Source organism: Mirounga angustirostris, unplaced genomic scaffold (assembly GCF_029215605.1).
Source record: "Mirounga angustirostris isolate CCGP_5_RB_7025 unplaced genomic scaffold, mMirAng1.0.hap1 SCAF_6, whole genome shotgun sequence".
NCBI lineage: Eukaryota > Metazoa > Chordata > Mammalia > Carnivora > Phocidae > Mirounga > Mirounga angustirostris.
The window spans coordinates 101,406,200-101,420,155 of record NW_026991714.1 but is presented as its reverse complement, the minus strand read 5'-3'; the positions used below and the strand labels follow the sequence as shown (position 1 = coordinate 101,420,155).

At 42.8% G+C, this 13,956-nt stretch overlaps 1 protein-coding gene across 4 annotated transcripts in view; it reads left to right on the top strand.

Moving 5' to 3' along the window:
• ASCC1 (activating signal cointegrator 1 complex subunit 1) overlaps nt 1–13,956 on the top strand; it is a 108,504-nt gene extending 94,548 nt beyond the window's left edge. For 2 of the 4 annotated variants that reach the window (XM_064594792.1, XM_064594788.1), the window contains one exon: nt 9,946–11,666. In XM_064594792.1, the coding sequence (XP_064450862.1) occupies nt 9,946–9,953 (8 nt within the window). In that variant the 3' untranslated portion in view covers nt 9,954–11,666. Of the gene's footprint in view, nt 1–9,945; nt 11,667–13,431 lie in introns of those variants that run through there. The other 2 variants (XM_064594790.1, XM_064594789.1) reach the window with 2 other exon arrangements.

The window sequence follows — 13,956 nt, the reverse complement described above, 5'->3', positions numbered from 1 at the left end:
GACACCTACTGGGGGCATTGAAGGGTCTGCACTAGCCTGGAGCCACCAGGGGCAGTTTTGCCCTGCTGACACAGCAGTATCCATGCCCCGAGGCGAGGCTTTCACTGGAACAGATTTTGTAGCAAACCCAACTCCCAGCTGCCCATCTCTGACGCGAATTCTTCCTGCTGCTGTGGAACAGGGCAGAGCGTGCTGTTGTGTGCCAATGTCAGGTCTAGGCTCAGGAGCCCCGTCAGCATGGCCTCTTCCCTCTTCCTTCCTCCTACCTCCACCCCACATTTTTTTTGCTGCTTTTTAAAATTAAACAGCTCTGCAGGGAGAGGAAGTCCCTTGGCATTTTGAGTATTGAGGTGCTCAGCAGAACTGCTTGGCATCCTGTTTGTATATAGCTGTTTTAATTCACTCTCTAATAGGTCATTTGGCCTTACCAGCAGAGTCTTAAACTAAACTTGATAATCCTTATGTCAGCAGTGAGGCTCAGGCCAAACATTCAAAAGTGCAACCCTGAGTGATTATTTGAGGGAAGTTTTGAAGCCTTTATTCCCTGGCTCTGTTCGTCTGGCTTCTGCCTGGCGCCTCCTTAAGTGGTGCTGTTAGCATTCCTCCTGCTCACTGCAGCTAAGACAAGCAGGTGGTTTGGGAGAGCAGAATGAATGAAGGACTTCCATGTTCACGTCCCCGTTCTGTGAAAGGAGCCTCATAGTGTTTCGGTGCCATTTCAGGCACTGGGGATGGGACTTGTGCCCCAGGGACAGGCAGGCTTTTGGCATTCCTTTAATGGAGACGCATGAAGCAAGAGGGATATGCCAGTGGGCTGAAGAACTGCAGCTGGTCCACTGATTTCCAGCCTTCTTGCTGCTTTCCTGATACAGGCAACCGATGACGTCAGGGGCTACTCCTCCCACAGTCTGGCCTTCACCTTGCTCCTTGGATGCATTGTGCCCCAGGCGTTTATGGAAGTACATTATGTCCTCTTTTTATTGGCTATTATTAGCTATTATTATTGGCTCTCTCGCCATTTGATCACTGCAACTTGAGGTTTCAGATTAAAAGTGGCATCTTGGGCAGAGTTAGGGCTGTATTTGGAGGTGATTCGAGGATAGTAAGTACCTGCCAGCCACATTGTCTTTTATTCTGAAGTAGGTATCCTTATTCCAGTCTTTCTTTATTCTGAAGGCAATGTTCCTATGCCAGTCTTTAAGAATACTACAGCCCTCTGAGACCAGATGACGATTGCAGAGGCTTGAAGCTGTCAGAGTTCCTACTAAACCTTTTCCTTTTTATCTTTAAAGGAAACTCTGCTTTTTGGTTCCTCTAATGATGGGTTAATGGTTATAGGCCATAAGTGACAGTCATAACCAGAGCTCAGAATTCTGTCTTATGATTTATCTTGCTGCAGTGCAGCACATCCTTATAAAGCATTGTCCCTGTTTAAAGATGGAGAAACGGGGGGAAAGAGTGGCTCTGTGGTCATTGACAGGAAAGCATGAAAGTCTAGTTTGCGCTAAGAATCATTTTGACCTCTCAATAGAAAAGAAGTTTCTGCCTCTGGTTTTCAGACAAAGTTGTATGTATTTTGTCTATATGTAGAGGAACATGGCTTCATATGAATAGGCTCAGTTGTGTTCTTTTATGATCTTTAGAAAGAATCCATATGAGTACAGTCTTCATGAATATCTTAAAAGCAGATGGGAGGCTTTTTTTGACCCCTGGATGTGTTGGATCTCCATTTTCCTTCTTGTCTTCCTATCTTCCACATTTACTCTCTTCAGAAGTGATGTCACATGTAGCCAGAAGAAACATGCAAGGTATAGAAAGGCTTGAGAATTTGAACTGCATGGTACCTTAGCAGAAATTCAGAATCATTTTTTTAGGTTAGGGGAATTTTTTTTTTTCTTCAAAGATTTTTTCTTTATTTATTCATGAGAGACACACAGAGAGAGAGAGGCAGAGGGAGAAGCAGGCTCCCAAGGAGCAGGGAGCCCGATGGGGACTTGATCCCAGGACCCTGGGATCATGACCTGAGCTGAAGGCAGACGCTTAACCATCTGAGCCACCCAGGCGCCCAGGTTAGGGGAATTTTAACAAAACTTTGAGACAAAACTTACTTGTGGAAGAAACCCTTATTTGTGATCCTGATTCTAAGTGAGATTAGTACTGTGACATATGTAGAGCTGTGATATTGTTAAAACCTATTATAGTTTTAGTCTGGTGTCCATTACTTTCTGTCTACGGCCTAAAGTCTTCATCTTGTGTGTGGAGGCCAATTTCATGAAGAACACTTCTGAAATATACCATTATTTGTTTTGTTGCTTTTCAGTTAGGATCTCTCAAGGGTTGTGATGATAGCTTTTCACATTATTTGTTTCTCATTCTTGGACACAGAACCAAGTGAACAGTTTCTTTGTGGACTGATTGCATACACATGGCCCAAGAATGGAACTGCCCCTCTTGGTGTTCTTTGGAACAGATTTGTTATTCAACTTGTGACGTACATAACACACTGCCTTGTAGATGTGGCCTTCTCTGGGCCTGTGTTCTGCGCCTGGGCCTGGGAGCTCTTAAATTTGTATCACAATTTAAGTGGTCCTAGCCTGTCTGGTTCTTTTCTTTTAAATAATAAAATTCAGCTCTGGTGTACATCACAGCAAGTTTTTGAAGGGTTAATGAGCTTTGTGAGATACTTTTAGGTCCTTAGAGGAAAGGTGTTATTTAACCACAGCAAGGCTTCATGCTGGGAATGCCTTCCTACAGAGCTCTGAGTGCTTGTCAGACTCTCTTCCATTCATCCTTATCCCATAGGGAGATAGGTGGGTAAGCATTGTTATCAAGTACAAAATAGTGTTATTTACTGTTATTTTTATCTGTAACCTGGGGGGTAATTGTAAGAAATAGAACTTGGTAAAACAGATTATGGAAGGAAAACACTGGGAAAACCTCAAAGTATCATGCACTTGATATTCCTGTTTCTTCTACTTTGGGTCTCAAAAGTCTGAGTGCCATACATGAAAACGATAGGAAGCATCCCTTCCTCTGGAGAAATGGGACGCAGTACATCCTTCCAAATACTTGCATTAATTGAACACCGGTACTTGTTTTCAGTTGTACTGCTTTATGTTCTGTGGGTTAGTTTAACTCAAATATACCAGGAATGATTATATATTTCACAGGACTTAGATACTTGGGATCTTTATTTTGGAATTTGAAATGAATTTCCTCCTGGTAAAGTTGTGTTGGATAGCACATCATTCACTGAGGCCTCCCAGTAAAAGAATTAGATTTCTGTAAAGGAGAGATTTTTGGAGAGAGGGGCCACTATGTTGTCTAAGAAAGAAGAAAGAGAACAGGCCTAATTCGGGAAGCCATATGGGCAGAGATTCCCAACAGGTTTGTCATTATACTGTTGAGGATTGACCATTCCTTCAGTTTTGTGGCTTGAGGTCACAGATACGAGAAGGCTCCTCTCCACCCTCTTTCCACCTATGTCTGAGATTTTTAGTCTCATCTTTGCAGCCTAGTTACACCTGGAGTTACTTCTGGTCTTTGGTGGTTGTATCACTGGGCCTGGGAGGAAGAAGTAGAAAGTCTGAAATGAATGCAAGGAAAAATGACCACAGTTAGCTCTTAAATCTCACTATTCGTTTTCTTTCAGTGTATACCACGACATTACTAGAAATCAATAATTCCCTCTGTGTTCTCCCTAGGAAACAAACACAAACAAACTAAGAAATGATAGGCTTCACAGATCTTGTGAACAGGGGACAACAGGATGGTTGGATTTTATCTTGTACTTCTCTGTCAGGGAAGCCTTGGTTTTGACCTGTTAAAAAAACAAAATTCACCTGAGCAAATTTGAAGATCTGATTGACTGTATTTAATGGTTCGTGAATCCAGCAGCATCCCACCTTAGCAGATGGAAAGGAGCTGTCCCAAATGAAAGGCTTCTATAAGAAGAATGGGGGTGGAAAACCAGCAAGAAGTGGTTTGTTTCAGGCAAGGTCACCTTCCTTTAGGGGAGCGCAGGGGTCTGTCAGGCAGATGAGCTCACCAGTGCTGACCAGGGAATTCCAGATTGACTGGTGAAAGGTCACTTTCCTGGGAGAGGCTGAAACTCCAGTTAGGTTAGATATTAAGTCTTGGTTTGCTGTTGTGGGGCTTAGCACAGGTAACTCCATTTGGGGCCTATTTTTTATTTTTATTTTTAACAGACCAAAACCTTTCATCTTGTTGGTCCACATTTCTCTCTTTACTTGGTGAAAGGGAAGGTTTATTCCATTTTCTGAAGATACTGTGAGTATTCAGTAAAGGACAGCAGCTGTGTGCACAACAGTTTTCAAACGTCATACTTATACTTTTTGAAAAAAAAAGATTTTATTTATTTGAGAGAGTGAGAGAGAGCACGAGCAAGGAGGAGAGGGAGAAGCAGGTTCCCCGCGAGCAGGGAGCCCGACACAGGGGCTGGATCCCAGGACCCTGAGATCATGACCTGAGCCAAAGGCAGACACTTAACTGACTGAGCCACCCAGGCGCTCCTCAAACATCATATTTATATTTACTTAGATTTAAAATTTTCTTTTTAAATCATCCAAATCGGTACTTATTGCTTGCAGGTAGTATCCCAAATATTTGAAGTTTTAAATCCTAATTTTATTTACTTATCAAATATTTGTAGTTTTGTGTAGCTGTTCATTGTTATGTTCCTTTACAGCAGGCTTCTTAAAAAATGCTGGCTTCCAGCACAACAGGGCTATGTGTGTGTGTGTGTGTGTGTGTGTGTGTGTGTGTGTGAGAGAGAGAGAGAGAGAGAGAGAGAGAGAGAGAGAGAGAGAAAGAAATGTTTTCAGAAAGAAAATGGTTTAGGTTCCAAAATTCCCAAGGGAGTTGTTATGAAACAACAGTGAGAAGAAAAAGCATGATTTAAATACCTTGACGTGATTCTTTTTTAATTTAAATTTTTCCTGTTAGGTCTTTTATTTCCCAAACAATAGACCGCTTTGCTCTTCGTGAACTACTTTAGGCTAGAGAGAGCAACCAAGTTTCTTTTTTCTTTTTATAGTTTAAGCTTTTTCCTCTTTCGCCTTTCAGGTACCCAATTAAATAGAGCCCCTCATGCTCATTTTCATCCAGGATTCAAGTAAAATTCTTCCAGCTGAACTAGAGCCATCCAATTCTTATACCAGGTTCCAGATAAAAGTTGGCAGGGAAAATAGAAGTGACCAGTGGAAGAATGTGTTCATTTCAGTCTCGAGTTGTTGCTGGGCAGAGCGCCCTCCCTGTGGCTTAAGCAGGGATATTGGAAGGGGCACCGCCCATGGGAAGGGGCTAGGGGTGCTGGGGTTCACGAGCCCAGACTCTAGGTAGGCTGCCCGGGTTTAAATCTGTGCTTTCTTTTCTTTTCCAGCTTTATGAATCTCAATTTCACAGCCTTTATTTGCTGTGTACCCGTGGGCAAGTCACTTAAGCCTTTTAAACTTAAGGTTCAGCTATAAAATGGGAATTAAGAATTAGTATCTGCTTCTTGGGGTTTTGAGGATGCAGTCAGATAGGTATGTGGAGCCCACAGCATAATGCCTGGCACACATGCTTGCCCAGTAAGGTGGCCAGTAACAGTCTTTATTTTATTAGTGTTGTTGTCAATACTTACGTATGTATCGCTCACTCTGCTCTTTTAATATACATTTAATACTATTGGCACTAGTAGCTGTGTTAAAAATCTGTTACAATACATTTGGGTTCGCAAAAATTTACATTGACTTGGTAAAAACTACGGTAAGCAAAGTCAAATGACAAACGGGTCGGGGGCTATATTTGCAATTCATAATGTAGACAAAGCGTTCATTTCCTAATATATAAAGAACTGCTCAATAATAAAATGAACAGTCGTAAGGCTTTTTATGGTGATACTCTTCCATCATATTGTGAATACATATACTCGGAGCAAAACAGGAAAACCCTAGGTTGGAGCGGGGCTTAGGACACACAGAGCCAAAGAAATGTCCATGAATAAAAAAAAAAGAAAGAAATGTCCCTGAGCGTGTAAACAGACCTGAGACTTGTTTTTCCCCATAAAGTAGCTCCCTCTCAGAAATGTTCTGTCACTTGTCAGCGGTACCCTCATATTTACCCTGTCACCCAGGATTTTCTCATCTCCTTTTCCTGGTTCCCCCGCACCCAGAAAGTCACAGAGTCTTTTCTGGGTTTCATTCAGAGTAGTTCACATCTGCTCCAATCTTTCCAGGCCTGCAACTACTATTTTAGTAAAAAAGACACTCTATCTGACTGAACTGCCGCCCTGGTTTCCCTTACTTTCTCTCGTTCCCTCCTCCAGGTACCACGGTATACCAAACCCAGATGAGTTTCCCCAAAGCAGGGTTTTCATGTCGGGCCACCAACCTGCTCAGAAACCTTCAGTGGTTCCCTACAATGTAGAATGGAGTCTGCCTTCTGAACCCAACCCTCAGGGTCCCTTCATGTGATTCACTGTCCTTATGTCTTCTAGCCTTACTTAGTCTTTCTCACTATGATTCTTTAGGGACCCTCTAAACACCTAACCTGATGGGCTTGGCCTGGCCCACTGTGCACATTTCTGCCTTCACACTGCCCAGCTCTGCTTCCGTCTCCTCTGTCCCGATGGCCGCCCATTGTTTTCTTACCTCGCTGCATGTATTGGTTGTCTGGACCTCCCCTCTCACGTTTAACCTTTGCCACCTATGTTGTTTTAAGTAAACTTTCTCATTGAAGTAGAACATAATCCAATAAAGTTTTAGGTAAACTTTCTCATTGAAGTAGAACACAGATCACAAAGTAAATCAGTAACTTTTCACAAGGTGAACACACCCATGTCATCAACATGCCTGTCTTCTGATTCATACCCCGTCTCCCTAACTAGCTGGTAAGCACTTGAGAGACAGAACCACATCGTATGACTTTGCGTGAAAGTGCATCACATCAGGTGCTCAGTGACATTCCAGATCAGGAATTTGAGCTAAGAAAGCAGTCTAGGCCTTGACAAATAAGAAACACAGAAATTTAAAGGAATGTGTGAAATTTCCATTACTAACTACAAATTCTTTCTTGACAACTAGTTACAGTTGAGATATGATTAGAAGTAATATAATTTTGGTGAGTCCTGTTCAAGGGTTTCTAGGTGGTGACCTGTAAGTAAGACCTTTAAATCCAGTCTGAACAAGGCCATGTCATAGCTTTCTCTTTTCAGATAAGGTATGCAGACATGTACAACATTAGTTTTTGTTGTCATTCTCTCCAGCAAATATTTATTGATCATACACAGTCTCCTAGGTACGGTTCCAGCATATGGTAGTATTCAGCTGTGAGTAACATAAAAGATCCTTCCTCTGTAGAGCTTATATTTTATTTTATTATTTTATTTTTTTTTAAAGATTTTATTTATTTATTTGACAGAGAGACAGCGAGAGAGGGAACACAAGCGGGGGGGGGGGGCGGGGGAGAGGGAGAAGCAGGCTTCCTGCTGAGCAGGGAGCCCGATGTGGGGCTTGATTCCAGGACCCTGGGATCATGACCTGAGCTGAAGGCAGACTCTTAACGACTGAGCCACCCAGGTACCCCTAGAGCTTATATTTTAATGAGTCACTAGAAATAATGGATAGAACTGAAAGAAAGGCTTAAGACTAAAGATACACAACAAGGCCTAAACAATACAAGAAGGTGAAAAATTGTTACAAAATCCTCATCAACATACAGAGAGAATAAGAGCATGGAGATAAGAAGGGCTAAAGGAAGATCAGCCCTGCACTAGGGACTTCTGGGTAAGAAATCCATTTGTGACATTATCAAAGGTACGAAAGAAGGCGGCAACTCAGGTAAAATATAAGTCCAGGGTTAAGGAGAGCAGAGAGATGTCAAAAACATTATAGGAAACACTTAATTTTCAGCAGTGCCTTACAGTTTACAAGGAAGGGACTTTGACTTGTTCATCCTACCAGATCTTGGCCACTCTGATTTTGTATAGACTATCATGTACGCATAGTCACACAGCTCCTGTGTGCCGGGTGTGAGTGTAGACTGACTTCAGTACTCTTCCCCAGGCTGCTCTTATCACCGTATTTACTGTTTACTTCAAACCTGAAGCATGAGGAGCTCCCTGGCAAATCACGCCATCCAGAGGTTATCCACATAAGGCGAAGAGAAGTCAGGCAGATCACTTGCCAGCTCCTAGCTGTGGCTAATATTACTTGGAAACGTAGGCACAGGGGATGGAAGGTAGAGGATGCCTAGGCTGCTAATCCTGAAAAAGTAACTTGTTGAAAGTATTATGAGTTCCCTTTTAGTTTTGTTTTGTCTTGTCTTTTATTGCCCCTTTGGTTATATCTTTTTTGTACCTACAAGGCTTTGGTTTGCAAAGCTATAAATCTGCCAGTCTTGTTGACGTGGCTTTCACTTTGAATTAAGGTTCAGCAAAGGGATTAGCGCATAACAGTTTCAGGCAGTATTTCTTTACACAAAAGGGTGGATATGGTTTGAACAGGCTGCCAAAGCCAGGAAGAGAAGTTAATTGTGTAAATCAATGCAGGCAAGAGCTGATCACCTTTCTGAAAGACAAGACAATGCAGCATACAACCTCTAAATAGATCTTTGGGGTCAAGTTGATGTCATGTGGAAGAATCAATATTTACGGGGCTTTATGAAGTTAGCCTTAATGAACCCCAGGCATTTTGCGAGGCCGCTAATCGCAGGAAGAGGAAAGGCGACAGTGGCTGAAGTCCATGGCTATGGAGGTTGTATAAAAATAAGTGAAGAGACAGTCACTTGCTTATATGCAAGGGCCCCACCCTAGGTGTTACCCAAGCATTTGTTGGGTATGTGTTTGGAAAGGCTGGCTTTCTTGAGATTTTACTGACATTTTAAGAAAAGGCAACTTCTGCATCCTAACAGAAGGTAAGCCCTTTACACTTTGACACCGTTATCTAAGCAGTTTTCTGAGATGAGTTCTTTTTTTTTTTTTAAGAGTTTATTTATGTATTTGGTAGAGAGAGAGAGAGCACAAGCAGGGGGAGCGGCAGGCAGAGGGAGAGGGAGAAGCAGGCTCCCTGCTGAGCAGGGAGCCCGTGCAGGACTCCATCCCAGGACCCTGGGACCATGACCCAAGCCAAAGGCAGATACCTAACCGACTGAGCCATCCAGGCGCCCATCTGAGATGAGTTCTAATGTCAGTTTGGATTCTGCCTTATAAATGTGCTAATCACAAGGGCAGGTCCCTCTCAGAGTATAGCTCATCGATGACCTCCCTCTGACACACTTGAAAGCTTTTATAGTAAATAATTGTAGTAAAGAGCATTTACTTTAGGATGCTGGCTTCAATCCAAGTTGAATAAAAGATTTTTGATAAATATCATTTGCACGTGTGATATCATCCAGTAGAAGGCTGTTTGGTATGCTTAAGTGTTCTGTAGTCCTCACGGGGTTGGCAGAATCACTGGTGGGTTAGGAGCCTTATCTTCTATTTATTTTAGTGGGTGCTTCTACTAAATGTTGTTGACTAGATAGAGGAATGCAGTCTCGTATTTTATCCTGGCTGTAACAAAATGACGATCCTATAGAGTCGGGAACTGAAAGTCATCAAGCAGCTTTGTTAGGTGCTGTGAGTCAGAGTGTGGCCCCAGATGTTTGTTACAAGTTCTAGGTCATGTGTGCTTAGTAGATAAATTTTGGAACTGAATTTTCAGCCCTCTTTCCTTAGTGTCTTTTATCAGAGGAGGCTTTAAAATTCACCAGAGAGAAGAGCTTCTGTTCTCTTCTCACTCCCACTCCCATTCCTTCTCTCCAGGATCGTTTTTCAGAATAAATACTGAAAAGGAAAAGCATGAGAGGTTTGTTGGGATTGTTGTAGTGTTTTTACAAGAGAATCTGACGTTTGCTATTTTCATCTTTGGATATTCATTCTGGGTTTGTATTCTTTCTTTTCAGCTGTTTGAGAACTTCTACTTTGGTACCCTGAAGCTCAATTCAGTTCACATCTCTCAGAGGTTCACAATAGACAGCTTTGGAAACTACGCCTCCTGTGGGCAAATTGACTTCTCCTGAGGTGGATCTTGGGAAGCGCTAGAAGTTGAACATCCTCACAAGGTGCAGAGGGAAAGTATCTTCGTTTGAATTACTGAAGAGGGATGTAGAAATTTGGATGGTGACTTTACTGGGAGGTTCCCCACACAAACCATGGTCTCTAATGGTTGTTCACAGTCCTCAAACTGTCTGTCATCCAAGGGGGTTGTGGGTACGGGGTGGTTATGTAACCCTTGGCTTTTTCATCTTTCACAGGGTCTACCTTTCTTTCTGAAGTTCTTCTCTGGAAATGTACATCTCAAGCCCATTGGAGCTGAGATTCACGTTATTTCTTATACACCTACTGATTTTGCTCCAGCCATTAAACTTTCATATTAATACTTTAAAAGAGAATTAAAGACGTGGTTTTGTTACTCTCTCCACCTAAATCAAATGTCTACAGTTTTTAGAAGGTTTGATTTTTACTTCCTTTATACCTTAACTTTTTTTTTTTGAATATTTATTATTTTTTTTTAAAGATTTATTTATTTGAGAGAGCGAGAATGAGAGAGAGAGAGAGAGTACGTGACGGGGGAGGGTTAGAGGGAGAAGCAGACTCCTCGCTGAGCAGGGAGCCCAATGCGGGACTAGATCCAGGGCCTCCAGGATCATGACCTGAGCCGAAGGCAGTCGCTTAACCAACTGAGCCACCCAGGCACCCCTTGAAAATTTATTTTTTTTAAAGAGAGAAAGAGCAGGGGGAGGGGCAGAGGGAGAGGGAGAGAGAGAATCTCAAGCACTCTGCACTGAGCATAGAGCCCAATCTCACGACCCTGAGATCATGACCTGAGCTGAAATCAGAAGTTGGACGCTTAACCCACTGAGCTACCCAGGTGCCCCTGTACTTTAACTTTTTTTTTTTTTTTTTAAGATTTTATTTATTTGAGAGTGAGAGAGAGCTAGAGCACACGGGCAAGAGAACACATGAGCCGAGGGGAAGGGCAGAGGGAGAGGGAGAAGCAGACTCCCTGCTGAGCAAGGAGCTGGATGCAGGGCTCCATCCCAGGACTCTGGGATCACGACTGAGCCGAAGGCAGATGCTCAACCAATTGGGCCACCCAGGTGCCCCTGTACCTTAACTTTTAATCACTACCCAGAAGGTTTAACCATTTGTTAGTGTACAGTTCAGCATTGTTAAGTGTACTAACATTGTTCTGAAACATCTCCAGAACTTTCTCATCTTGCAAATCTGAAACTATACCTGTTAAACAACTCTCCATTTCCCTTTCCCTCAGATCCCTGGCAACCACCCCTCTACTTTCTTTCTGTGAATTTGTCTACTTTGGATTCCTCATATAAGTGGGATCATACAGTATTTGTCTTTTTGTGACTGGCGTATTGCACTTAGCAAAACATCCTCAAGGTTCATCCATGTTGTAGCATTGGTCAAAATTACCTTCCTTTAAAAAAGGCTGAATAATATTCCCTTGCACGTGTACCCCACGTTTTGTTTATCCATTCAGCCACCACTGGACACTGGGGTTCCTTGACGTCTTGGTTGTTGTGAATATAGTGCTCTACGAACATGGGTGTATAGGGATCGCTTCGCGATCCTGCTTTCAGTTCCTTTACTACTCAGAATTTTATCTTTAGCAAAATAACTTAAAGTTTTTATCTTTTACTTTGGTCTGTCCTCTTTCTTCTGAAGTTGAACTCTTTTATATTTGTTAGGTTACCGTTCCTTACCTTACCCTACCCTCCAGCCTTCCCAGGCCCCTGATGGAGTCATGGCATCATAGCTCTTTTATGGGCCGCAGCAGTAGAAACAGTGACAATATTGTCAGGAGGATGCCGAGTTCCCTGGGGCAGGGTCAGCTGCAGAAGCTCCTTCCTTGCCACAGACCAGTGGACGGAGGGGGCTCCCAGCATGGCTTCCCCGACCCATCAGTCCCGCCACATGCTCTGCTGGGGAGCTCCAGCCTCACCCTCACCTCCTCTGTTCACATCCCTCTCCCTCCACGTCACCTCTTTCTCTTCCCTTCATTCCTTACTCTTACTTTGATTCTTCCTGTTTGAAAAGGCTCATTCTGAACCCTGTGCGTTAATGCTGCTACACAGTAAGGGCCGTGTGTACCACTCAGATTTGTTCATCAGTGTGACTGCACAGATCATTTGTGAATAAATGAATTTCCAAAGTCACTGTGTTTTTCTCTAGTATTATCATACAGTTTCAGCTTGACCCCCTTCGTCGGGGTGTGTTGGGATATGGTGTTGCCCTCACTGACTCCCTAGCATAGCTGTATCATTCATCCAGACCTTACATGTGAGTGCCTGCAGGTGGTTTTTTCTCCAGATGCTTTCTACTAGGAACATTCATTTTTTTTTTTTTTTTTTTTTAAGTTGAGGTTTTACCTTGTTTACCATCAGTGGTTAGATGGCACGTGGGAAGGAGTGCACCAAGGGATCATACTGGATAGTGGAGCTGACAGCGGAGGTCAGTGTCCTCATCTCATCCCAGCACTTCGCTCTTACTGGTTTCTTTCCAGCACCTGCCGCCTGGCAGCCTTGGCCAGGAAGTAAAGATATCTTGTTTTCAATGTCAGAGATTATGACCTGTGTTTCCAGTAAATCTTTTTTTTTTTTTTAAGTTTTATCTTTGGAAAGTGTAACTTTATCAAATCCTAAATTCTTTTTTTTTTTTTTTTTGAAGATTTTTATTTATTTGACAGAGAACGAGACAGCGAGAGAGGGAACACAGCAGGGGGAGTGGGAGAGGGAGAAGCAGGCTTCCCGCTGAGCAGGGATCCTGATGTGGGGCTCAATCCCAGGACCCTGGGATCATGACCTGAGCTGAAGGCAGACGCTTAATGACTGAGCCACCCAGGCGCCCCTCTTTTTTTTTTTAATATAAAGATTTATTTTTTTTAAGTATCTCTACACCCAGCATGGGACTTGAACTCACAACTCTGAGATCAAGAGCTGCGTGCTCTACCAACTGAACCAGCCAGGCGCCCCCAAGTCCTAAATTCTTAATAGAATTGGAGATGCTGTTATTTAAAATTTAGAGGTAACTGTGCATTTAAGAACCTATTGTATTATTAAGTAATTTTTCACAAGTAATTTACCTTTTTCACTCTCCTTCTTTCACGACTCTACAGTGGACTTTTCCAGAGGCTACGTGACATAGTGACATCTTCACTCCGATGGTGAATGGAGCATGTACTTGTGTATTTTTGTGTTTCCTAGAACCTTGTCAGTTGTAGAAATTTGTAAGAATTTTCCAAGATTCGGGATCCCCTCCCACCTAATTGTAATGGGGTACATGTTGGAAGATTTGCTACTTGTGTTTATAATCAAATCTCCTTTAATATTATCACTTAGCAATTCATTCTGCCCTGAAATAAATTGCAGCTCCCATCCCTCCAGCCGGTTTTTGAGACACTGACTTCACCGTCAGCTCCTCGAAGAGGAAGAGGAAAAACGGTCTCTCACTGCAATTATCACACAAGATCTGTGTTGTTATATAAGAAACTTCGTCATGGGAGAATCATCTTGATTTTTTGGGAGGCGACACAAGGAGTTAGCCCCAGACAAACTCCATACCCATGGTAGAAACATAATAAAAGTCACTTCTTGTCGTGGTTATGTTTAAGTGAGCTTCAGAATTTACTACAGTGGACACTGATGAGACTCCAGCTTCGTAAAGACCCAAAGCTTGTTCGGGTTCACTCCTGCGCCGCACTCTCTCCCTGGAGCTGAAGGGAACCCCATGGCACCAGGGGTGTGTACTGAGTGAGGAGACCTCTCAGATTCTCCCTTGATGCCTCCAGGGAACATGGATACGCCAAGACACTACAGGCGAGAGAAAGGGTTGCCATTGGGGCTGTTTTTATTAATAGCTTTCTTGTTGTTGTTAATAAAATGCTCTTTTATTTA